Below are 27,191 nucleotides of genomic sequence, written 5' to 3'. Positions count from 1 at the left end.
TAAATGATGGAAATCTGTCCGCATGACTCTTTGGGCTTAAATTGTACGAAGTAAATGTGTAAAATGCAGAAATCTATAATTTAATTACTTTGGGGTAGTATAAAAGGCCACGAGGAGGTCTTTATCGGTAGGAAATGTGGGTGAAAACGTGTACATGTACGAACTGAATTCTTTGCCGACCCACTCTGGCCGTGGGACCTTATGTTTGACAATCCTGCACTAGCTTGTAACATTAAGGTATTTCATGATTTTTTTTAAGTGGGTAAATATTTCGCATTGAATTCTTAATTTTAATCTCTTTGTTTACCCGTTTTCATACCCTAGTCCATATTTCAGCTGCATGTTCAACACAAAGGGGTAAAATTCCTAAAATACACAACATTATTAAAAATAAATGAGTCATAAATGTGGAGGGCACTGTCTTTCACTTGTCGGGTGATAAATTTTCCATTGCCTCTCAGAGCATCGCTGTTTCAGTGTTAGATGGTTGTGTCGCCGCTCTTTGTCCTATTGTTGGATCAGAGGTTCAAATGTTAGCTCTAAGTATAGAGATGTGCACAGCTGTCGTGTCACGCTTTCCACGCTGCCTGTTGTTAAAGCACACAGTAGTAGTGTCTCGTGTCTCTTTAAATGCGGGTTGCGTAGATCCTTCATGAATGAAGCCACGTGATCCAAACATCATTTGACGTCTGGCGCCTCCGACCATAGACTAAAACAAGCGGGGAAGGAGTGGATATATCTGGAGACCTGCGAGAGAAGGCGTGAGCGGAAAAACATTTCTCCAACTGTCTGTCTTCTCCACACCGGGTCGACGAACCGTCGGCGGACGTCAACCTTTCGAAGCTGCGGGTGGGCGAAAGGCGCCGGTTTGACTTCTGGTGAGTCAGCTTTGTCGAAATCAAAACTGAAATGTCTTCAGAAAGTGCTGAATGTAGAGGTGTTTTGCTGAGTGTGCACGGCCGCCGTCGCCGCCGCTCAGTGCGGGCGCACTGCCGCCTGTCCCGGTGTGCGCTGCCGCCGCCGTCGCCGCTGCTGTTGTTTAAAGGGCATTAGTCTGGCAGTGCTGAATCATCATCATCATCATCCAGGTCTTTGGTACATGCGCTACTGAAACGCGGTCGGTCGCTCTAGCTGCCACGCACTACCGACCAACCGGTGATTTCATAATAAGACAGACAAAGGGGGCAGGATGAGTGTGGCTGTCAGGCTGAAAAAGAAGTGTTGGAATTAGATGACCGCGCGGAGACGCGGCGGTGCCCGGGGATTCCCTTGTTTTGTGCCTGTTAAATTTCTAAATGTTTAAAAGGATTTAATTATGTAGATCCGGGGATGTATAGTGTTAAAGCAGCGAAACCCCCCTCGGTAACGGCACATAACCTCAGCTTTTTCTCTGGCTGTGCCTCGGATTTGGAGCGGCGGCAGCGGCGCTCACACAGACCGGACACATCCAGCTGCTGGTTCAGATGTGATATGACCGTTAGTCAGCTGTTTGTTAGCTGTGTTGGGATTTAGGGCTCTCATATATGAGCGTCTCGTCTGCTCTATGGTTGTTTAGCTGTGGGTGGAAATATCAAAATATGCAAAAAAAAAATTCTTTCTTTTTTTTTTTAAACAACGCAAAACACCGCTGGCTGTCATGCTGGAGCGTCGGTAGCTGTCAGACGCCCAGCGGCTAGCTACAGAGAGAGAGAGTATTGTGGCCGAACTGCCCGAGTGACTGTTTTGACATTTGCTTTGTGTCAGCCGCTTGACACAGACAGCCGCTCGCTTCGCATATCACTCAGCAACAGTGAGTATTTTTTTTTGGCGTTTTAAGGACTTGTACTACCGGGTTTACTCGCATAGAGTCTACTCGGTTTTCCGGCCGCGGTGCTGCTGCTGCTGCTGGTTCACCGGCTTGGGCTCGCGGCAGAGATGCTGATTCATCACAACGTTCGTATTTCTCAACGTTTGCGCGAGCAGAGCGGAGGCACGAGGGAGCCATGGCAACATGGCACCGGCGGCAGGCGGGCGGGCGGACAAAGGTCTGTCGTAGAGGGAAGGAAGGAGGTCTGTTCACGGCGGTGAAATTAGACCCGGTCACGGAGTCGGGGTCAAGGATAGGTGTTTTTAAAATGGTCCTAAATGTGTACATTTTTTGTAGTATTCAGCAAACACTAGTTAATTTATGTGCACTAGAGCACGATGTTTGTTATCTAGTGGCTTAACCCCATGATGTTTGAGTCCCCCAAGCCTTTGTTTAGGGTTTTTTTTCTGATTGCCTAGACTTCGGATGTTTAAAAGCCAAAGTAATTTTAATAAAAATCACATTCTGATAAATTAGGCCACGGTACTGACGGCCAGAAGCCATGTGAAGTCAGTGACATTCAGCGTTTACGAGCGAAGAGGGGCGAAATAACGGTTAGCGACGTGAAATGGGCGGGTCTACCGTCGAACTTTTCTCAACTTCAACGGTATTTAACGAAGAAGCCACCAATGAGAGCGGAACATGCGGCTGATTGACATTAGAGAGTTACCTAGGTAACCGGAGCTTGGGTCCACTGCATACCAGCGGTCAGATACAAAACGAGCGAATGGACGGGGCTTCAGACCTTATAGAGTTAACCCCTCAACCTTTAGTTCACTTTTTAATAAAATTTAAAAAAAAATAAAGTCTGGTTTTGCCAGATTAAAAACAAGAACCTCCTGTGTAAATATCATTAAAAATACAGACACAAATGAAGGCTGAGGGGAAGGACTGATTCCCATGGCGGTTAATGAACCCACACTGAGACGTGTGCTAAAAAAGGAAGCTATAATGCCTTGCAACAGAATTTCCTCTGATTGATCTCTTGCGGATGGGCCATTATCTTCTGCCTATGAGCGCTGCAACTCTTAAACACTGAAGAGTAATAGGGAAGCTCTGTGGGCACAAGAAAAACAGAAACTTCACCCCCTAATGACTCCATATCAGCAGCTTTAGTTGGAGTCAGCACTCTGCAGAGTGTATCAAAAGTATGTAGTAAGCAAGTTGGCAAGTACTGTAATAGAGGGTCATAATGATGAAACAGTTGTATCAGTATTGGAGAGAAGAGCACCACCACCAACCCTCCCTCTTCACTGTCTTTCTTTCGCTCACACACACACACACACACACACACACACACACACACACAGATTTTTTCCATTTCCTTTTCTCATTGCATGTACGCACACACACAACCTAGGGGCTAAGCTTTTTATACTTGGTATCAGTATTTAATCAGTGCTTGAAGTGCATTTCTCTGTCAAGTACTTTCCCATCCTTCCCTGGTGTTCGCGGTAATTGAACGCTGACCAATGCTTATGTGTGCAACTTTGCTGATGGTGGCAGAGCGGCGAGGCGCGCAGAGCAAAAGGGGGGGATGAAGGAAGAGGGAGGAAGAATGAGAGATGGGATTTGTGGAGAGATTGAGAACAAGGACCTTTTTGTCTTCAAGGCATTCCCCTGAAAATGCTGAGGCGAAGCAAATGCGCTCTCGCTTGACAGATGGCGTTTTCACTTGTTACTTACCACAGCTAGTTTCTTTGCCTTGTCGTGCGTGTGTGTGTGTGTGTGTGTGTGTGTATACATGTGAGAGGTTGCAAAGAAAGCAGGAGATATAAAACACCTACAAGAAGCTAAGATCTTCCTGCTGTAGGGCTGTGTGTGTGTCTGTGCGTATGCCAAGCACCAAGGTTAAAAGCTGTGTGTGAGTTCCTGCCTGCACTGTTGAGGCGTAGAAAGGAGATGTAACAAAGGGAAGTGATTTTACTATCAGTTGGCCATTACAACATTTGGTGCATGGTGGTTGATTGCGTTCTATCTCTTCATGTCTGTCTTGAAGCCTTGACGAGGAAGGAAGTATATGTGTGCTCATATACACTGTTTGATGCCCTACGTGTACGGTGGTCAAGGTGCTGAAGCATCATGCAGAGCAGTGATAGTCATAGTAAACAAAGGGCCTCACATGGAACATCTGAATAAAAATATCACACACACATATTGCTGATGAATGTTAAAATCCATTAATTTGGGTAGATATAAGAGATTGCCTGAATGTTTTAAAAAATCCCAAAACAAGCCTGAGACAACTAGTTCACAACCCCCATGCTTTTATTTTGAAAGCTCAGTCACTACTAAGGTCATTCTGCAGTCCAGTTCAGAACAAGATCTAATGCAGCTGGGGACAGTAGCTCTTGTTCTACTCTGGAGATCCGCTGTGAGCTTGAGGGTCACTCATACTGAACCTGCAGCAAGTGGAGAACGGGTGCTGCTGTGCTCTAACTCACAGAGGCTGCAGAGCAGAACGAGGAGCACCAGCAGCAGTTGAAGTCAGCGCTCCCGTGTGCCTCCTTTCACGCAGTGTTTATTGATTTTTGGGCGGTTGTTTAGTTTTCTTTTAAGGTTGTAGGGAGTCGAATCGAGGTGGCCGTTAGGCTGTGCTCATGTGTGATGTAGAGCCTGCTTTGGCTGTGTTTATAAGGAAGGATGATTGACTGAGCTACAACAGGAGTTGGGTATATTCAAGATGGTCAGCACAATCTATAGACAGAGGTTAAAGTGGAATTTGGCAGATGAAAAAGACTGCTTGAATTGCCCAGCACTATCAGCAACAAATCGCATGTGGATCCAGTGAAAAAAATTCTAGAGAGAGTCTGTGTATTTTCATATATATATATTTATATATGTCCTTTAAATTTCCTTTCTGAGCATTTCTTAGCTTCGAAAAATAATCCCTCATCTTCGCCGCCTGTCCTTCTTTTTTCCATCTGTGAGAGTGATGTTATCAAACTTTTGTGGAACTGATATTTTTTCCTAACTGATCAAATGTTCTGAGGCTGTTGCCAACAGCATGCCTCGGTTTTGTTACTAATGCTTAGAACACATATTTTATTTATTGGCTTAGAACTGTAAATCTAGTTTTTCCCTCTAAAATACATCAGCACCTATTAATTTGGTCTTAAACTGAATGTGGACACATTGATGTCAGTACCAAAAGGTTATTTTAGATCCATACCCAGTAACTGTGAACAAAGTCTGAGGACATGATGTTTAATGATGTTTGGTTCTAAAGTAAAGAATTTTATCTTAAGGTTTTTGTTCATGATTTTTGTATCCATTCTTGCTCTGAGATTGCATTGAAAAAAGAGACTGCACAAAGGCAGCGTTTATTGCAGGGCTACAGCTCTGGATTGCATTAGATTGCACAGGTGTTTCTGATATTGTGTCCACCTCCTCTGTACGTGTGTGTATGTGTGTCTGCGAGGAAGAACTTGGTGTTTGTGAACATAATTTCTAAGTAGTGTTTGCATGTTTATGGTCTTGTTTACTACTGGGAACCATTTCAGAAGTCTTGTTTTGCTTGCAGATTTCTAAAAGAGTGAGAGGGAAGTAAAATGCAATAAGTAAACACGGGAATAAAAGATTGAATTGCAGTGAGCGAGAGAGAGAGGAAGAGAGAAAAGGAAGCAGTGGGGCAGATCAATAGTTGAGTGTTTTTTCTCCACAGTAATGATGAAATATGGTGTAAGCAGATCTGGTGCATAATCATTGCTGTGCTCCACTGTTTTTTTTTTTTTCCTCAGTTTTCTTTTTTGCTTCGATGTGAGTGTGCAGCTTGTCCTTGTGTTATTCTGTCTCCGAGTCTGTGTGTGTGCGTTTAATGTACCCGCCCTCCACAAGTGCTTCGACTGCTTATTTCATAACCTCCCTGAGAACCAGAAAGTGTATGAAAATGAGACAAATCTCATTTCAGCATGTCAAAGGGAGTCAAAGGGATTTTTTTATTTTTTATTTTTTTAATGGAAAAAGTTGAAGTTCAGTTTAAGTTGTTGATCTAGATTTCGGTCCTGAATCGATTGTGTCGTGCACTTCAGTGATCGGTGAAGTGATACTGTAGTCTTTGAGTAAAGTTATCAAGTTTTTCCTTTGTGGGCCTTTGGGCTTATTTTGGAGCTTTTAGAGATGCCTCCAGTTAAAAAAATAACACTCACACATTCATTCCATACCTCACCAGCGATGCAGCCATGAGATATTGTGATTGGCTTGTAGCGGCGAAGATGCAAGGCCCTGGTAACAGAAGTATCCGCACCAGCGGTTGTCTACCAGTTGCATCATCTCTATGCCAACTTGCCGCATTTTTTAACTGCAGTGTGACGATCCCAGGATTGTGGTATGAATTTCTGAAGCTTTAAAACACACACAAACAGAGTGGATCAATGCCAAGGAGCAAAGAGAGGGAACAGAGATACGTGTGCGTTGAATGTGGCGCCGGCTTTGCTATCACCTGTGGCATTAAATTATTTCCAAGCAACAATGGTCCTCCGGTGTCTCGACTGAGTTTTCATTTCCCCTCCTCATATTGAAGGCTGGCTTGCAAAGTAAACATCGGACCTATTCTCAAACAAAATGAGTGCATGTTTTAGATCTAATCACCTTCAGAGTGAGCAAATGTAGCTGATGAGGAATTAGCGTTTAGGGCCTGCTGAAGCTATGGAACCTTTGTTTCATTGTATTTGCTGCATCTTTTTTTTCGTCTTATAGTCATGAAAATATTTCTCGGGGTTTTTTTTAAAATTATTTTTATTAATTCCTTCTCAATCTGTTTGACCTTTTTGTAGAAGCAGCTGACTGCACCTAATGATTATTTTCACCACCAAGTAATGTTACTGCAGTAATCTGTAATTTCTTGTCTGAGCTGTGGTAATGATTTTTCCACAGTCCAAGGTGACATCTTCAAATGCTTTGTTTGTTAGACAGTCCATAACAGATATTAAAGTTAGTTCCACTAATTGCCCTTTTGGAAATGGGCTTTCTGTCTGTGACTGTCAGATAAATACAAAATAAAAGAGTAGAAAAATCTACTTAAAACTCACTGTTTAGAGTAATCTGAAGTCTGAGCTTTTGGCTCACAGACTCAAAGAGGCTGTTACTCGGTGCCTGTACAAATATTTTGTATTTATAATGTCATATATACACGAAGAAAAAGTATAATGGGTCCAGTTTTAGCCTGGGAAAAGCTGGAAGATCAGGCTTTTTAAATCAGGAAGTTGTTTCAGCACTATTCACTTCACAATTCTTGGCATTTAATCGTGTTTCTTTAAAGTAGTAGAATTGTTTATGGTTTTTACAAGTGAAGTTTTGTTAGTCATGTGTTGTTTTAAACTGCTGCGTTTGGCAGGAGGATAAATATCAAATTGAAAGGAAGCAGGCAGCACTGCTTCGGTAAAATGTCCACATACTCTGCCCCTCTGTGCGCATTTAAATATATCATAATACCTATCATACCATCTTAAAGGAAAACCTTAAAATGATCACGGAGAATGTTGCAGTGCAAAAGAGTCCACTGCCCCCGAGTGCACCTCTGTAAACCACAAACACGTCTCCTCCTCCCTGTGGTAAAGGTTTTCTGATGATACTTTTCCCATTAATGTGACTGATAATGATGAATGCCTCCCCACAGAGTCGCGCCGTGCTTACTTTGCTCTTGGACTCGAACTTTCTCTTTGTCTCGAGTTTGTATTGCTGACCTGGGATGCACGGCGTCTGGGTGAAATAAACTTATAGTGTCGTTTAACTTATCCCTGTCTCCCTCGCAGCTCTCTGTTTGTATGCGCACACACACACACACACACACACACACACACACACACACACACACACAGAAATGACTTAACCTGCGGTACATGCTTTCTCTCTTCAAAAAAAAAAGCACTTATGAAAAAAAGGCGCCAGAGCTCAATTGCCTGACAGTGCAGTTTTTTTTTGCTTGTGTTGGGAAATTTGTCATCACACTCCGACTTACTACCTGGAATGGGAAAAACGTGTCGACGCCAGGACTTTTTCTCGCCTTTAATAACGCACTTGTCTCACAAACACAGACACACACACACCCTGCCCCTTTTTAACTCTCAGTAAACTGTGAAAGTGATTCCATATATGTTTATGAGGGGCTAGAACATCAATGTCAAAGTGATTTTCATTACTAATAATGACTTAATTTGTATAGCACTTTTTAATACACACAGTGCTTTAAAAAGAGAAATGCGTAAAAAGTGTGCATATGCCAACATACAGTACATACAAACACACATTCACTGGCAGGGACCACATCCTCAATTAGATTTGAAAACATGTTTTGTAAGAGAATTGCTGGTTCAATAAGAATAGTTCTTTAGGCTGTGTTTTGAAGAGGACCTCAGTGGAAACTCAAGCTCCCACGTGAAGCAGATCCACGTGTGCTAAGGAGGGGTATGTGAGATGAGAAAGTGGATGAGGGTGGGGCACGAACTACTCCTGACATTCAGATAAATGATCTTGAATTCAAGAATGGTTACATACAGGCAATGGTGTGACCCACAGCAGAAAAGTAAGGGCAAAATTTAAACTAACCTATGGAAATTAGTTGTGTTAACAAATCTGCCTCCAGCACCAGCTTAAAAAAAACAGAGAGCTGAAGGAAACTTAAATTTTTTGAACGCCAGCAGTTGTGACGTTACTTTCGATGTACGGTGTCATACGCTCATGTCACAATGCTTCTTTTTTTTTTTTTTCCAAAAGTTGGAGTAACTACGATTTTTTTCTGACTTGGGTGGGCTGAGTTGAACCATTTTGCAGACCGTTTATGGCCCCCGGGCCACATGTTTGACACCCTTGGTCTAGACTCCTCTTCTCCATGACATTTCCTATGTTTTCTCCATCTCCTCATTCTGTCTGTGTTATCATGCTTATTTCACGCTCTGCATAACCTCCAGTTAATAGCTTCCTTTCCCAAAACACACACGCACACACTCTCAAACACACATAGCCCATACTAGTGACTTCTCTCCTTGTCACTCCTCAGCTCCTCAGACCCAAGGTCCTGTATCGCTGCTCCTCCCTTTTCTCTACACACAGGTTGCCATTATCTCTGATCTGATTCCTAATTCTCAATTAGACTCCACACAGCGCTCATCGTTAATTATTTACCGACTCCCTCACCATCTTCGGCCCACACTGGATCAATGAGAGCTACTCGCTCTGTTTTTTAACAAACCCAAGGTGGACTGCTGCCAGGAGCTGAGTTTTGTAGCTCTCTGAGGTTTCAATTCACTCTCCCTACGTTTTGCTCCCTTTATGTCTTTCTGTCATGTCCTCTCTACGACCTACTGTGCGCTTCTACTGCTTCACTCAGCTGCCATCCTTTGTGTTTCCCCCCCCGCTATTGCTTAGAGAAATGCCTGAGGGAGAAGACACAGTTAAAGCAGTTGTTATTGTCGGATTATTCAATAAACGCAGCAATGCCACTGCATCACAAATGACTTGTGACTCTTACAATCTATTCTTGATCATTGGCTATATATGCTGACTTGTTTATGCGCGCAAACACCCACTCGTAGCAGCCCCCGGGTCATTTTTGGAGCGCCTAATCTGACCATTTATTTTCCACTGTGTGTGTCTGCAGCAGGCCACCGGCTCTTAAATAGGAAGTCTCTTTCTAAGAAATTCCTCTCTGTGTGGCAGTAGAGGCCGGGGCAAAAGGTTCTCGCAAACAAGATTAATTAGAGCTCCGTCTGAAGCCAGCCGCACAGAGAGAGTTCATCATCCTGTTTGTCTGCGAGAGAAAGCAGTCTATGTCTCATCATGCTGTGTCCTTTGTTCTTTTTAATCTATCTTTATTAGCCCCATGATCACATCCTGCTGCACTATTACCCTGGTTTTCATCCTGGGTGCAAGACAGAATGATAAAAAATAAAAGTCAATGGCAAAACTAAAATTAGGAAGCTTCCATAATAAACAACGGAAGGTTGATTACCAGCAAGTAAGAAGATCTTATGTGTAACGTCATTGCATAAAAGAAAATCATTGCAAATGCGTTGAGGTGATTTAAAGGAGACTACTGGGAGGCTGACCTCCTCAGGCAGGTTGTTCCAGTGCACAGGGGTCCTGATGCCAAAAGCACAGTCACCTTTAAGCAGCGATTATATTCTGCTGCAGCCGTGGACAGCTGGAGACACTACGGTTGACTTGTAACTCATTTTATAGTTCTTTGAAGTCAACTACACATGCATAGTTGGTGCAATGTCAAGTCAAATCTCTGCAGACGAGTCTGCATAGTCATGCAAATCTGACAGACATGTGGAAGTACACTAAAAACCTTATGCTCACCTTATGCTGACAAAATACACATCGCCTGGACCCTAATAGCCTAATGAATGTGAAAATTGTAAAACGCCTGTTCGTGTGGTTAAGCGACCCTAGCCCCCTTGAAAAGGTAGGCCTGAGACAGCGCATGACTATCTCAATAAAAATCTCTTTAACTTACTACCAAATACTTTGACACTATGCAACTGTTTCCGCAATGAATCCACAAAATGCATAAAATTATTAAAAAATTATGGAGCTCTGCAAGACTGATGTCGGAAATGTGTGTCGAAGGAGAGCAAAAACGTGCCTCTTCTCAGTAGAGCATGCAGTCATGCTGCACCACAGTACCTGGCAGTCATGCCTTCTGTGAGTAAAGCCAGGAAAGTTGGACCCAGTAATCTAATAGTTCACATCGAATGTGAAGTGAAGTTTTGCCTAGCATCACGGCAGCAGCCTGGTTGAGCTTTGGTCATACGCGGATCGTTCTCTAAATGTTATAGCTGTGCGCTGTCACCAGGGGGCGCTGTCAAAAACGACCTGCCTGTAAGTTATTCTCGTTCGTGATTGTGATGTTGTTGGTTCTTCAGCTTAGCTCCTTCTATTTAACAGAGAGAAGTTAAAATAAACAAAGAACATCTCTGTAGTGAAGTGAAACTGAGTGTTAAAAACAACAGTATTTTCTCATGCTTCTGTCTTTGTTTTGAACTCTGCTGCCACTTCCTTTTCTGTTCAAGCAAACTTTTCAACCAGTCAACAGTCTACCTTTGCATAGCATCATTGCCGTCAGATGTGCTGTTGAATACGTAGGTTGCTTGCATGCTTATAATACTTCACTATGCATAACCAATGGAAACACAGTGTTATGAATACAGTCAACTGGAAAAATGATAAATATTTGCCTCTAGCAGGCAACAGGGTAAGGAGGAATCAAGTTTCAGTAACAGTAACACATTTAAGGCAACATTTTCAACGCTTAGCATGAAGTCCTGGAAATAGCAAGCCCCTTTTGCTTTCTTTAAGCTGAAGTTTATCAAAAAGCATCATTGAGCTTGTCCGGAGAATGGAGAAAAACCGATGGGTTTTCTCAAGAGCATGAACCAAAGTTAAAAATATTTTAACCGTAACCTCTGTTCATCTCACGTGTCACAATTTATGTCATTGCATTTAAACACTTTGTGGGCTGTGAGCTGGCTCATACAGGGATCAACGTGTCTCTTATGCAGATTGGGGAACAAAAGAAAAAGGCCTGAGAGAAGGAGGATATGTCAGGTTACTTTTCTCCCAATCAAGAATGTTTAATTTCATTTTGCTGTAATCGATAAAAAGGGTAGTATAAAATTATTCTTGAACCCACAAGGACATCCAGAGGGTGGTTAACTTCTATCATTGCCACTTTCGTTGTGGAACTATTTTTCGTTGAGAAACACGGTCAGCCGACAGATAGTTGTCGCTGAAATGTTTGCCCGGGGAGTTGCAATATGAGCCTTGGGGAAAATAAATGCTTGAATTTATTAATTTTTTTCCCAAGTCTGAGTGTGGATGCATTGGTTTTATTATCAATAGCTCTTATTTGCAAGACTATCCCCCTGTCCCTTCTGTGGGATTTGATTTGTCAACAGGAAGAGATGTGACGTCTTTTCTTTATTGTTGTGTGTTGAAGAAGGTCGAGGGGAGAGGGAGGTGGTCAGCAGTGTTTTCATTGCATTGGATCAGCTTCAGAACTTTTCTAATTGGAGGTTTTAGTTGTGGTCGTTGCTGAGTTCAGGGTTTTGGGGGGGGGGGCTTTATCCCCCTACACGTCCTCCTCCTCTCTCTCCCCCACTCTCTGTACTCCACAGCTAAGCTCTTACAAATGTGTTGAGGATGCATTTTCACCGAAATGCTTTCCCACCCCCCTTCCTCCTCTGTCCTTCTCCTCCTCCTGCTCCTCCCTATTCACTTGCTTCTCTTTTTCTTCTCTTCTTTCTCCCTTGTCATTTGCACCCCCCCTCGTCTCCTCACACCGTGTCCTCTCTCCATACTCAGCATTTTTCTCGGCTGTGGGTGTGATGTCTCTGTGTAACGCTAATCAGCTCTGGAGACGTCAGCATTCTTTCAGTCCTCCTTCACCACCAGCGCCCCTCTCCTCTTCCTCCTCCTCTTCTTTTCTGTCTTCACCTTGCTATCTTTTTTCTCCCTCCTGACTTTCTCATCTTTTTTTTTTTTTTTTGCCTTCCAACCATATTCTACTCATCTCCACCGCTTCTCAGCTCTTCTGCCATCCCTGTCCTCACATCCCGTCCTCCGTGTTTGTGTGTGTGTGTGTGTTGTCTCTCTGTAACCGTAAGCAGCTCTGCTCTTGAGTCGTCAGCGTTCTTTCAGTTGCTCCATAAAAATACAGCCTGCCACAGCAAAAAAAAAAAAAGCTCTGTTGTAGCAACAGTGGCTGTGGCATTGACCACACCGCAGCGATCACCTAACAAGCATGATGGGAAGGACACCTCTGGCCCTTTGTGTTTGTGTGTTCACCCAAGATGAATGGCGATGCCTTTGCTCAGCAGATGATCCTTAACCTGGGTGACTTACAGATGCCCCAAAAAGACACACACTAGTTTGTTGCAGTTTTATCCTCTGGTCTTAGTCAGTTTTTTTTTTTTAATTTGTTGTTGTTGTCTAACCTTGATGGATTAGGTCATACAGTTTTTTGTTTTGTGTTGCTTCTGTAAAGGTGACACAAGGTAACGCAGACTCTGATTTACCTGTTTGCAGATAAATGATGCTTATGTATGCAGTCACCCTTAAAGAGCCAGGAAAAAGACTCCTCATCTAATCATAATTAGTGTTGAGCGCTGCACCAAAACTTTTTATCACTGTTTTTTTTTTTTCTAGTGGTTTTGCAGTTTTACACACTTTTTTTTCCAGGTGTATACAGAATGTTAAAAAAAAAACAAACAAAAAAAAAACATAAAACAAAAAGTAAAGTGATGAAGTTCTGGGGGTTTATACTGTGTCTTTTGACACTGCTTGTAATTCCTCAGTGTTTGGTTATTGCTGTTATTCCTGATTATGGTTTATAAATCTGATTACATTCGGTGGTGTTGTGATAGAGCGGAATGAATCAAGAATAGACCTGGCACTTTTTTGGAAATTAATTGTCATTTATAAAGTGGAAAACTGATTTATAAATGTCTATGAGCCACAAATTTATAGCCAACACAGGATCACCAGTTAACCTAACTGCTTTGAATTGTGGGAGGATGCCAGTACACTCCACACAGAAACACTCCAGCTGCCCTAAAGATTCAAACAAGGAACCTTCTTACTGTGACTTGATGGTGCTAACCACTGCACCACCATGCCAACCTTTTATGTTGCGTGTATAAACATCTAAAGTGCCTTTTAAAGTGCTTTTAATTACGACATTAAATGTGGTATCAAACCTCTGCAGTATGCAAGTACGACATTGTTTAAAACGCTTGTGTACTCGCAGTCAACCATTTTACATGTGTGTTTTATTGTGCCCCGCTGGCATGGCAGCAGGGTAGTGTGTGTGTATGTGTTTGGCAGCATGCTTTTTGTTTCTATGTAGATGGAGGATGGGGGGGGGGGGGGGGCACAAGGGAAATAAACCAGTGCCTGTCAGGGAAACAGCCCCCTTTATGCCCCCTCTGTTTGCATCAACCCAACCCCCAGCAGCTAACCTCAGTCTTCATGTCTTTGATTCATCTTTTGTGCGAGCGTGCACCTCAGCTGTGGGAGGCTGCATCCTAAAAAAACAGAAGAGTGCAGCGGCACATTCAGCTCTCGAGAAGAAGCTCTTTAATAAAAGATTGTGTTTAACTGACTGATCGTAGCTCATTAAGAAGAACCTTAAGTGCTGAAGTCAAATGCTTTAAATGAAGCTGTGCCATTTCTGCATCGGATTAAATCTCACATGTTATTGCGCGTTTTTGTTTTTTTGTTTTTGTTAGTATTTTTTCATTCTTCACCACTTCCTTGAGTTTTAAACAGGTTTTTTAACTTGCTGTGCATTTGACATGTTTTTTTTGTGTGTGTGTGTGCATGCATAATTATTTGTATGTTTTTTCTTTGATCTGCAGCTATTTATATCTGTAGGATTTGTGGCAGTGCATGCACAAACACTGAAGCCCCCTCACAAACAGACAGGCAGGCAGTGATGCATTGTGAGGGAGGCTCACTAACACATTTGGTGTCTTTCGATAGAAAAAATGAAAAGAGTCGTGTTGCCCGGTATCATTTAAATGTCATCACACCTAAGAAAGGTGTGATAACGCCTTCGTAGAAATTAGTCCAGTGAGAAAAGTTTCCACCTGACCCCCGCAGAATAGCTTTATTATAATGAAATGATGCAAACCACCATACTGTGAAACTGTTACGTTTGAGTTACAGGCCCTCAGAGTACATAGGGGTGGATCTAAAGCTGTTTTGTTTTCCAGCATATTTGAGCCCTCCTAACTAAGAGTACATGAAATAACCACATAAGACAGGACTGAAAAACACATTTAAGCGTTGTTGAAAACTGCAACCAAATCCATTTTATAACCACTCCAAATGATTCTAGTCTAAATGAAAACATTTTTTTCTACAACTTTAAGCATCAATAGCAGGGGGATATATCATAGACCCTGGATCTTTGATCTGTTTTCTGATAATTCACTGGAGAAAACTTCAAAAAGTACATTTCAGGGTACTTTCAACTTATATCACCATAAGATAGGATAGGTGGCTGGTCAAAATATGAAAGGTCTCCTTTGTTACAAGGCTAATCTTTTATCTGGGATTCTTTCTGAGTCATCCAGGGTACCAGTTCTTGTTTCTGTTATTCTACGCTGTCTTCTTCTTTCGGCTGCTCTCCTACATCATAGACCTAAAATTCCAACTTCTACAACTACGACTTCTGAGGTAAATGAAAGGCAACATTCATCTGTGATATATCCCGTGACAATAATAGTCAGCGTTAATAAAGAAACCTTTCTGGATTGTGACACTTTGAGTGGGGTTTTTGTGTGTGTGTGTGTGTGATTTGGGGGCTTTAAGACTGACGTAAATTTTTACATCATCCATTGCTTTGTAAGGTCCCCTTGTGAGGCTTTAATCTGAGAATTATCGCCATTGCAGTCTCTGTTTTTAAAATGGATATGATGACCTCGGGCTTGATTTGACTCTGAATCTGAGGGATGCTGCATGCTTATTGGCTAATGACTCGTGATTGACAACCATATCTTGTATTGTCCTCCCCTTAAAGGAAAGAAGGGAAGAACAAAAAGTCAAGAGAGGAGATCAGAAATTTATGTTGCAGGAGAGAAGGGAGGGAGTGAGATCCAGAATCTGCTGCGTCATCATGACTGGTCTCATGATGATCGCTCAGCACCAGCTACAATAGCCGCCCTTTATGAACACACACAAACACACAGGTCACCAAACAAAGATTCTCATTGAGAGCTTGCGGAGATGCTCATCATGGAGCCGTGCGCTCTAAGGGCTGATCTCATCCTTTGCGTTTCCACGCTCGGTCTTTGTTGACTTCTGATTCACACATTTGTATCTCCATTCTTTTTTGTCTCGTTTCCACTTTGGTGCAAAGGCATCAATGATTTCATTTTTATCCCCAGTAGGTGTAGGTCTATATCTGTTTTCTGCTCATCTTTGGTACGGAGAATGTTTGAGTGTGCGTGCGTGCGTGTGTGCGTGTGTGTGTGCGTGTGTGCGTGCGTGTGTGCGTGCGTGTGTGTGTGTATATTTGTGTGTGTGTGTGTGTGTGTTTGTGTGGACGTTCTAACAGTTGGTTTTCCCCTGGAGTCCTTCCCACAGTTTTTACCACTTCCTCTTCACTCACACTCATTTCATTCCTATTGGCAGAAAGCCAGCCAATAAGAGCTCAACAACACAAAGGTAGTGGGCAATGTCAGTGTAACCACAAGGAAACAGGAAGTCAGGAAAATTCTAAGAAAAGTTTCTGTCACTTTCACTCATACAATCTCACCCCGATACAACAGTGGAACATGCTCCCACAACATAGTAGATATAGATTTGCCATGTCTCCACTCCTCTTGGTAGGTATTGGTCTGCAATTTTTTTTTAATTGACTGTTAGAAGAGAGGGTGTCCTTAAACACAGTCTATTTTAATGTTTTTTTTTTTCTGTGATGTTTCTCTGCTTATGTATTGTGCTCTCCTGCATCTCCACAGGTTCATTCAGAAGAGCAAGGCTCTTGTGGCATGACGACGACTAACAAAGGAAATAAAGCCTTGAAGGTAAGCAGGTGCATGTTTCAATTTTATTTTAGTTATATAGGGTAAGCTAAAAACCCTACAATATTCTAGAGAAATGAAACGATCAGCTGGTTCACTAACAGCAGGACTCGGCAACTTTGGGAAGAGAAAACTTTTAACGGGAGACCTCTAGCAGAACCAGGCCCAGAAAGAAGTAGACATCTACCCTTAAAGGTCGGAGAATGAGGGGAAAGAGAAGAGAAAAAACAAAAGGACACAGAGCCCATAACAACATACGGGAAAAACACAAAGTAGTAGATTAAAGATAATGATATGCAGCAGTGGCATATAAATGCATGGCAGTGGGAAGAAGTGCTCAGGTCACGGGAAGTCCCCAGCAGCCTGAACCTATGACGGCATAACTAAGGGATGCTGATACACCAGTAAATACTCATTTCATATTTATTCACAATGCCATTTATATTGTAAGGGAAAAACCCCAAGATATTAGAGAGACAATCCCATATGAGGTGGTGATGCAGAGAGGAAGAACGCCTTTTGACAGGAAGTTTACTGTGGCTGAACAAAGCTCAAGGAGGGGCCGTTATCTGCTGAGATTGGGTGAGGGGAAAGCAGAGAAAAAAGGAAAGCATAGAGAGACCACAATCAAAATCAATACCCCTATCACTAATGGACAATTTTGTCTTCTTATGCTTCTCCTTTAGTGATTACCTACCCCAAACTCAGTACAGTTTGAGGTCAAAGATCAAATGAGAAAAGAAAACTTTCTCACAGGACCGCAGAATTTAAAAAATGCCCATCTGAAGCCAAAATGATGCTAGAAGGAAGGCACACCTCTGGGCTTTTTGAAATGCCTCTGGGCAGTCATTTTAAAGGATTATGTAAATGAACTTGAATTTAAATAAGCAGATGGGAAGGTGAGGAGGGAAAAGAAGAGTCAAAAAGAGAGCGCAGAGATATCACAGACAAGGAGAACAAAACACAAACTACAGGGTAGAGAAGAAAAACATCATTCACATGTTGTAGTGGGATAAACACACGAGGCATGAAAAACATATGCTCAATGCTGGGAAGTCCCTCCAGCAGCCTGACTCTCACAGCATAACTAAGGGATGGTTCAGGGTCACCTGATCCAGTCCTGGGATCTAGGAGCTGGTTACATGGGAGAGGGACCTCCTATTCTACTTCTAAAAACTCTTCTTTGAATTTATCCAAAATAAAATTACTAAAACCATTAAACACAACCTGTGACAAAATAATTAAACATCTAAATGTAATTGAATAAGGAGCTTGAAAAGAAACACACACACACACGTGTGGTATTCATATCTTGTGGGGACATCGAATTGACATAATGCTTTCCCTAGCCTCTCACCCTAACCCGAACCATCAAAAATGAATGCCTAAATGAGTCCCTAACCCTTACTAATCCTTACTAGCCCTCACTAAAACCACATTTTGAGTCTCAAAAATGCCTTCAAACTTGTGGGGACCAGGATTTTGGTCCCCATAAGGGCTGCTGGTCCCCACAAATATAGTGAACTTCCAATTTTTGGTCCCCACAAAGATAGGAATACATGGTCTCTCTCTCTCACACGCACACACACACACGCACACACACACACACACACGCACACACACACACAAAGTCCTCTGCTGCTTGTCCAGGACGTGATACAGAGGGTGATCCGGGTCCATTTATGTCTGTTGCCATTCACCACAGTCATCTGCTGACCTTTGCATCAGCTGATGGAGGAATCCAAACTGTGATGATTAAATCAAAGTTTAACCCTGAATTCATGCAGTAATGAAGGGGTTTTTGTTTTTTAAATCTTTCCAGTGCTGCATGTACTCATTTGTGTCTTTGTACAAGAAATATTTTCCCATTTTAAAGCATGACAAAGTCTACATTTGCAGGCTTGAGGGTTTGGTGGTGGAGGGAATGACTTCACCTCTTAACTGAGGCCTGAGTCATCATATGTGGTAACCCTAACCCAGTAGTTTGGAGAAAGCAAAACAGTGCATGGCAGGATGATTATTTTCTTTGTTCCCTGATTGTCAACACTTAGGATAACAATTTAATAAAAACTCCAAGGGCCTGAGTTTGTTGGGGTTAAGCTTGGGTTCTCCAGGATTTAGAAGTCGGTAAACCACAAACCACTGTTTGAAATGTGGATGGTTAAATCATGTTACAGATTTAACACGTGAATTATTTTCAATATGTTGTTAACCAAGCCACCTTTAATGGTAATTAAGTTTAGAGAAAGGTCATGGTTTGGCTTAAAGCACAACAGCTGCCACTTCTTCTAAATCTCGGTTTTCTGGGTTGGCAGGATGACATGTGGCCACTGAAGAGTCTGATACAGGTCTGAATGTTCAGGCCACATAAACATTTCCTGGCAATAACAGATAATATGAGGTCTTAAAGGTTTCGGGCGGGGCTTTTTACAGTCAACTCATTGCTGCTTTCTCTCTCTCACTTCTCTCTTTTTCCTGTGTCCTGCAGGTGAAGCGTGAGCCGGGCGAGAATGGCACCAGCCTCACAGACGAGGAGCTGGTGACCATGTCGGTGCGGGAGCTGAACCAGCACCTCCGAGGGCTCTCCAAAGAAGAGATCCTGCAACTGAAACAGCGGCGGCGCACCCTGAAGAATCGTGGCTACGCCGCCAGTTGCCGGGTGAAGCGTGTCACCCAGAAGGAGGAGTTGGAGAAGCAGAAGGCTCAGCTGCAGCAGGAGGTGGACAAACTGGCCAATGAGAATGCTTCGATGCGCGTTGAGCTGGACGCTCTGAGGTCTAAGTACGAGGCGTTACAGACCTTCGCCAGGACTGTGGCACGAAGCCCCACTGTCGGGGTCGGGGTCAGGGCTGGAGGGGGAGGGGGAGGGGTGGCGTCATCGGTCATCGGGCCGCTCATCCCAGGGAAGGTGGCGACGGCGACGAGCGTGATTACAATAGTGAAGTCAAAAACAGACACACGGTCTTGAGGGAAGGGAAGGGAGATGAAGGTGCATCAGGATGGAGCTTAGCTGCATCTGAGTCAATCTTCCCCTCTGCCGGACTCCTCCTCCATCTGCACTGACGGACAAACAGCCGGGCGGCCTCGCTTGCATCGCCACGGCACGCTCCTGTCACGTCATCACTTCTGATCAGTGCAGATGAAGGAAAGGATGGAAGCGGAGGAGGACTCTTGTACCAATGCAGGACAAATACACAGGGTTCCTATGGGCACTGAAGACCCGGAAATCCCAAATAATTTGAAAACTGTCTTATTCCTGATCAAGAAAATAATCTGACATTTGTAAATACTCAAAATGAGAAAATTCCAACAGTTTTCATTTGGTTTTCGGTGCTCAGTGCTGGTGAATCTCTTTAAGTAAGTACATAATAACCATGTCACGAATTTGCACACAGATTTGAAGAGGTGCCTGATCAAAATAAAATGTATAAAACTGAAATAATTTGGTACATCATCAAACAATCCTAAACACATATGAGAATCAGAGCATTTATTCTTGATTAGTTCTATGGAAATCATTGATTTTAATGTGACCTGCTGATTTGAGTGGCTGCAGAGAAGCCCCATCTTGTTCCACCTAGCCAAGAACTTTTTTCAGAAAAGTACTATAGAAGATATATATATTATACAATGGTGGTAACTGTATTTCTACTGTTTTGTACTGTGTTGTCATTCACATGAGGTCCAAGGTGTATTCTCTGTGTGTGAATTGTTATATATCAGGAATTCTGTGAAATTCTGTGGCGCGTGTTCGTTTTGGTATTGCTATATTTGGGTAGCTGTATTTTTGATTTGTTTTTCTTATGGTCTTTTTACTTTCAAGTCAGACTCTCGCGTTCTCTTACCTACTCTTTTCTCTGTCCTTCGATTTTTCAACTCCAACTGGCTTCCATTATTACATGCAGTACTTCCTGAATTTTATGAAAGGAGGAAGGGAAAAGGAGGGGGTAGGCAATTAATATTTACCAAAACATATTATAGGAAAAGGAGATGACGTTATTTAATTCGCTGACCTTATTTTAGTGTGGGAATTTTCAGGGAAATGGTCATATGAAGATAAAAGCCTCTTTGAGTTTTGCTTCAAAGTTTATTATTCAAGACATTTGGAAGGGCAAGTGCCTTTTTCTCCTAATGATATGCATAGAGAAGAAGTCAAAAGGATAACTGATGAACAAATAATGTGATAACTTGTGGAAGGATGGTGGAGATTCAGTGTAGGTGTGTTGCGTATGCTTGTGCTTTATAGCATAAACTGACCAATCAGGAGTCAGCTAGTGACAGCATTTAACTCTCCCCGTACACTGTTATTTAAGCTGTGTAATAGCAAGTAATGACGATGATGATTATTAACAGTTATGTACCTTGGCAAGTCATTTGTTTAAAGTGGACCTATTCTGCTCGTTTGCATCTCTATATTTTTATTCTTGGACTCTAGAGAAGCTTTGCATAATTCTCAGTGCAAAATGATCCCTATTTATTCAACACTAGTCCTTGATGCAGCCCTTCAGGTCATTTCTGTGTCTGAAATGAGCTGCTTTAGCTCTTCACCCTTTTAAGGCAACCTTCTGGTAAGCAGAAGGATTGACAATGAGTTGAGAACATTCAAAACATGGTTTCATAGAGTGGCTTTGCATGATTCAGAGTTGAAAATAATGCTTGTTTATCTGATACTGGTCCTTTATGCAGCCCCTCAGTTCAGTTATAGCTCCATTCCCTTTTCATTAGGCTGTATTCTGATTGGCTGCTCCTCCTAAATAGAAGATCTTTGTCTGTACTCACAGTCCAAACTATGTGCCTGACATGGCCATTACCAGGGGAACCTGCTGTCACTGACATCATACAGGGCCAGAAGTAGAAAAACAGTCTAAAGCTGAGCATTCTCATCTGTGCGTTTCACTCACAGGTTGTTGGGGTTTTTTTTCTATTTGTTATTTGTCCATGATAATGTATACATATTTAGAAAGTAAGAAAAAGCACAATAGGTCCTCTTTAAGTGAAAAGAAAAAAGGAAAATTAGCAACAACAAAAAAAAGAGCCTGAATTTTATTCTTGGGGTTTTTTTGGGTCTTATTTTGGAGTTTTTTGCATAAAATACTTTTGTCTGTTATAAACAAATTCTGCTGTAGGTAACAACACCTGCAGGAAAACCTTTGCCTCAAATCAGAGCAGTTTGGGTTGCACTTTTCTTTTCTTTTCTTTTCTTGCTTTTACCCGCAAAACTTACAACTGCAAACTGCAACTGTGATTTCTGACAGTGCAGTCAGCGGGCATGGGTGACAAACATTTCTCTGAATTTCACATATTTCACGCGGGCTTTACCATAAAAAGTAGTCTTACGTGGTGATCTATACTTAAAGAATCTTTGTCTATGTATGGTGGAGTCTGGATTTTTATAAAGACAATTATCTTTGCATCGTTTGTAATGACATGTATAAAAAAACAAAACAAAAAAAAGGTATAACAAAATCTGTTTGATATACAGTATCTCTCTATTTTGCAATTGTACCAAAAGTGGCTTAACTACTGAATAGCTTTGTTTTTTCTCTAGCTACTAGGCACGTGTGTGTAGCCGTGAACTAGTGTGTGGTGTGCTGTGTAGGTATGTGACGAGGTAATATAACGTTCCCTATTTCATGGATATGACTTTGATACGTGTTTGATTTCAGGCTGAAGCGGGTGATGACACAGTGAGTAACTGCACTCTTTCTCAAATCGTAAAGTCTTTGTCCTCCCCGGCCCTCATCGTTCAGCTCCAGCCCTGCAGATGTGTTAGATCATTTGCTAAACTGCACTTTGGCAGAGTTCACGTTGGCGACATATTTCTGAGCAGACCTCTGTGTCTTTATTTTTGGTCTGTGCAGCCTGTTGCAGATAAAGTGACCAACGAGATGAGGAAGTTTTATGGTTAACCTCACACACTGCATTGTGTATTCAGGTCATCAGGCAAAGTAGCAAATATGTGAAACTCTGCTGAAGGCCTTTGTGGTTGCATCACACCTACTCCTTCAATAACTTATTTTTATAGTGTGTGATTAAAAAAAAAAATTTGTTTTTGTTTTTTTGCTTCTGTATTTTACACGGTTATGTATATTTAACATCGTTCCAGTTGTATTTGTTTTTTGTTTTTTTTAAACTGTTCTTGAAGTGTCAGGGAAGTGAAATAACAATTGTTATATGGTGTTTTATGAAGTGAAAAAAAATCTATTCTGCTATTTAATGGTTTGTCTGTCAAAGAGTGAGGTTTACCTTTGAGTACAATTGCCTCAAATATTTTTTAACCTGATTTTAAAGCTGAGAGAGAAGCAATTTACACAGATGAAAACATTACATACATGCAGCCTTTTACCTGAACCGCTACTTCTCCACTGTGAAGAAAAATGGGTTAGCTCGCCTACTGCTGTGCAGTTACTATGATAAGTAAGGAGTGTCTTCATCTGTACAGAAATAGAAGTCAAACTGGTGAACAGTGAAAAAGGCGCAGGAGGATAAATGGGTTTGTGATTGAAAATATTTTTTTCTCCGTAGTCTTTGAACGGATAAACGTTCACACGTTCAGTCAGGCGTGAAACCAGAGAGCTTCAGATGTCAAATGAAAATCACTTATCACACCTAATGGTATTGAGCAACAAGCAAATTTCAGTATCTCATATAGTGTATTAACGTGTTTTCTCCATATTAAAGAAAACGCCCTGTTTTGTACGTCCTGAATGCCGTTATCTGAGTTTTAAAAATGTATTCTGTCCCTCTCCATCAGTCTGCTGCTTCCTGCCTGTCTCACTGATGTTTTCACTGGCCAGCTGTACGTGCGTGTGTGTGTGTGTGTGTGTGTGTGTGCGTGTGTGTGCGTGTCTGTGTGTGTTTCTGTCTAGCTATCTTTGTGAGGACCAAAATCTGCATTCTACTATACTTGTAAGAACCAACAGTCACTTGTGAGGACACACACCGGTCCTCACAAATTTGAAGGCCTTTTTGAGGCTCAAAATGTGGTTTTAGTGTCAGGGTTACAATTAGGTTACGGTTAGGTGTAGAGAAAGTTTGGTTTAGTTCTTTTACTAAAGCTTTTAATGCACGGTCCTAGGGGCTGCTGGATCATCCAGACTCTCCTTTAAAGTTCCTGTTAAGCTTTTCTGCTCCTCTTCTCCTTCCTCTGACGGTCATCTTTGGCGTTGTACTGTAGTCGATCCCTTCTGACTGATTGATCCATGTATTAAGCTATTGTGGAGATATTCAGCTTTTGAGCTAACAGAAAGAGTGGTATCTATTAAAAAATCAGCTAAAAACATGATATTAAAATCAGAAAGGTAGACAGGTCCCCCTATCCCTCTGTGGAGGGGATTTAGCTTCCACAGAACACTGAGTCTTTTAGTGTTTGTGTTTTATTTTGTGCTCTTAAATCAATTGTGAGGTCATTCACTTGTTAGTATTTATCAATATCCACACAATTTTCTGTTAGTTTTGTAAGTCACACTTTATTTACACACTCTATAATATACATGCAGTCTCAGTGGAAGGGGAACCTGTCTAAACCATCTGATATCAATATAATATTTTTTTATATAATTATTTTAATATTTTGACTAAAAAATTAATTATAAACCTTATTTCTTACACTAATAGAGCCTTGTTGTTTTTTTTGTTTGGTTTTTTTGTTTTGTTTTTTAGGGTAGGCATTTATTTTTAATGGTTAGGGTTAGAGTAAGGGGCTAGGGAAACCATTATGTCAATGAAGGTCCTCACTAAGATAGCTGAATGGGCTTGTGTGTGTGTTTGTGTGAGACATCATATAAAACAAGAGGAAACTCAACTTGTGTTGAGACTGTAAGTTATGTCAAATTGTACAATTACGTGTGCTGCTGCTCTGTGTTTTTATGCTCCTCTGGTTTCTAAAAAGAAAAAAAAGAGAAGCATTCTGTGTAAACATTAACGTGTCAACATGTGGCTGCTGTTAAATAGACACATCTAATTATGCAAACTGGCAAAATCCAAACTCCTGCCTCACAGGAGCACTGACGCTATCGTAGTCGTTTGTCAAGTTGTCTGTTTTCCTGACTGTATAGTGTGATGTGACGAGGTTAAAGAGCTAATGTGCGGTGTTTAGCTGCTTCTTCTTCTTCTTCTTCTTCTTCTTCTTCTTCTTCTTCTTTTAAATATACCTGGTAAATTAAAATGTCAGCTTACCTCTGTTTAAATCTGGCATATGTGGTGTGGCTTACCCACTTTCACTTAGCAGTTAACTGTGAAAACACAAAGTCTTCAAATTTATTTATTTAGGATTTTGGTTTTTTTTTTGTTTTTGTTTTTTTACAGGGATGCACCATTTTTATTGGCAGATATTGGCTTCAACTCCCATCAGTTTATTCAGCAAATAAGACAGCATTCAAAAACTGCAGCAACTGATGTTTGTTTGTTGTGCTCCATCAGTTTGGTGTCCATTTTTAGCTCAGAGTGGGTCTCTCACATCCAGTCAGGTGCATATGTGTCTGGACGACACTTAGAATACAATATTTTGTTTTCTGAAACTAATGATGGCTTCCTTCGCTTAGATTGACACGTCTGTTGACCCTCATATTTAGATTTCAAGAGAACGGCAACCAAATGCAAATGCAACAAAACCACTTCAGACCTCAATGAGGCTTCATTACGAAAGAACTGGCCTCACCTGGCCATAAAACTGTTCCTCGGTCGATAACAGTATTTGCCTGTTATTTTTGGCCATTTGATAAACAAAAGTATACTGTGTGTTTTAGTAACTCAAACCCCCACTTTAGATGAGTAACGGACTTGTAAGCAGTTTATCTCTTATGTCATATGAAAAAGGTTGAAGTCTTTTACATCTGATATTCAGATATTTGTATTTGTAGAGAATCCACGTCAACATTTGTTTTAAATTTTGTGTTGTTAATAAAAATATAAAGGACAGTAACTACAATGAGAGACAAACAAAAACAAAAAAGAGAGTGAGAGGACTACAGAGTATAGCAGCGATGCAGTAATACAGTCACTACAAAAAAAACAAAGCAAGATTTAATTCAATTCCACAAAGAACATCCACCTCCTCTCAGGCTTGTAGAATGCAGCAGCCTGTTCCTTTGATAAGTCCATAAAGTCCTCAAACCGCTTCACCTTACTGCAACACGTTGTTGTTTCGAGTTTGTTAAAATGATTTCATTTGACTGTGCAATTATTTCAGAAGCAAAAATGTGTTTCAGAAACCTAATCTTAACCCTAGCTGAGTCACCAGTGAGGTTAAACATTGGTATCTGCTTAAAATTTCACAATTGGTGCATTCCTGTGTTTTTATTTATTTATTTTTTTTAATCAGTTTCTAACCGAGAATGATGTAGCCGTCATGCAAGGCCTCCTGCTGACCTGTAGAGTCCTTATTTTTGTCTTCCACATTTAAACTTCTTGTGGCGTTTCCAGTGAGAAACCATGTGCCAGATCTCTAAACAAACAAAAGGTTAAACATTACACATTTTCACTCAGCAGACACGGTCAGCTGACACCTCAGACCTCCTGTGATTGTCAAGCAGGGCGGCGTGGTGCCATTTCATAGCAGAGTTTGAGCTGTTTGACATGCTGACCTTATTTTCTGCCACCCCTGCAGGGGTCGAACCCTCGTCATAATGAAGCTTTTCATCACAAACCCTAAAACAACCACTCAGACTACATCTATAAATATTTTACAGAGACAGAAAAGGAGTGGTGGAGATACGTCTGATAAAGCTCTTAACCATTTACCACTCTACTTATTCTCTCCTGCTTTAGTTAACTCAGCAGCCTACCAAGCCCTTCTTCAAAACCCACACTTCTTCCAGAAGATGCAAATCATTAACTCCTTATCTTGCTGCTTGGCCAATCGGTATGCAGGCATCCAGTGATTTTCCTGTCTAGTGAGTCACGCCACTGGACTCTAAAAGCCCTTTCACCCACCGCTGATCCTGATCGATAGGAGTAAATGAACCAAGGATTCCTTTGATCATTTTGTTTGGTGTTTGCATCAATAGTGATGTTTGTTTTTTGCGTCCCAGGTTTATACCCAGCCTGCATCAAATGTACAAATAAAAAAAAAAAATCGTACAGAGTTCAGGTATCAGCACATTTAAATTAGTATTTATTTATTTTTATTGTAGCAGTGTCCCCGTCAAATTTGACTCTTGATGCGAGCATTCAGCCAGGTTCATCATGGGATTTTTTTAAAATTTATTTTTATGTGTTTCTAAATCTTACACATGGAAACACAGTATAAATAATGGTCCGTTTAAAGCCTTTGAAAAGTAGTGAGTTTGTGTGAATATGGTGTAACCTAATCAGAAAAGCCCTTGTAATAGGAAATTCTGTGTTTTGTAATATTTCTGTATGGGATGTAATAAATTATTCTACGGCAGTACTTTCTATGGGAAACTACTTAAAATGTGACAGTCTTTGTTAGTATTTATCTTCCAATTTAAATTATTGTCTTTTTTTTTTTTTTTTTTTTTTTTGCAATTTGTAGATAGTGACGATGACAAGGTATGGGTAATCACGAAATTAACTGTTTCATCATCGGTCCGATGCATTGTTTAATTTATTGATGTATATAGTGTACGTTTGTTGATAAACAGCTTACTTTATTTTGTATATGACCAATAAACATGTTTTAAAATGGAACTGTCTACGTGTTAGTCATTCATGAATCTTTAGTATTATTAGCATTTTTAAGCAAATATAGTGCATTTATTATATAAAAACAGTGCGTACAGTGTCATCAATTATGTTGAATATTGTTGCATTATTCTGTTGCAATAACTGCATTGATTAGTGAAGACAGTTAT

At 41.3% G+C, this 27,191-nt stretch overlaps 1 protein-coding gene across 2 annotated transcripts; it reads left to right on the top strand.

Annotated features, from left to right (window-relative positions):
• The first annotated feature begins 335 nt into the window (after positions 1–335).
• Positions 336–27,010, top strand: LOC134629418 (transcription factor MafG-like). Of its 2 annotated transcripts, none has more exons than XM_063476727.1 (3): positions 336–878; positions 16,315–16,380; positions 18,866–27,010. In XM_063476727.1, exons 2-3 carry the CDS (start codon positions 16,345–16,347, stop codon positions 19,343–19,345), a joined length of 516 nt encoding a protein of 171 aa, XP_063332797.1. In that variant the 5' UTR covers positions 336–878; positions 16,315–16,344; the 3' UTR covers positions 19,346–27,010. The 2 variants fall into 2 exon arrangements, with proteins under 2 accessions (XP_063332797.1, XP_063332796.1); XM_063476726.1 differs by lacking the exon at positions 336–878 and adding an exon at positions 16,124–16,179.
• Positions 27,011–27,191: the final 181 nt, after the last annotated feature.

This window comes from Pelmatolapia mariae, linkage group LG6 (assembly GCF_036321145.2).
Source record: "Pelmatolapia mariae isolate MD_Pm_ZW linkage group LG6, Pm_UMD_F_2, whole genome shotgun sequence".
NCBI classification, from domain to species: Eukaryota; Metazoa; Chordata; class Actinopteri; order Cichliformes; family Cichlidae; genus Pelmatolapia; species Pelmatolapia mariae.
Note: the sequence above shows the minus strand (reverse complement) of the source record. Positions and strands in the feature narration are given on the sequence as shown.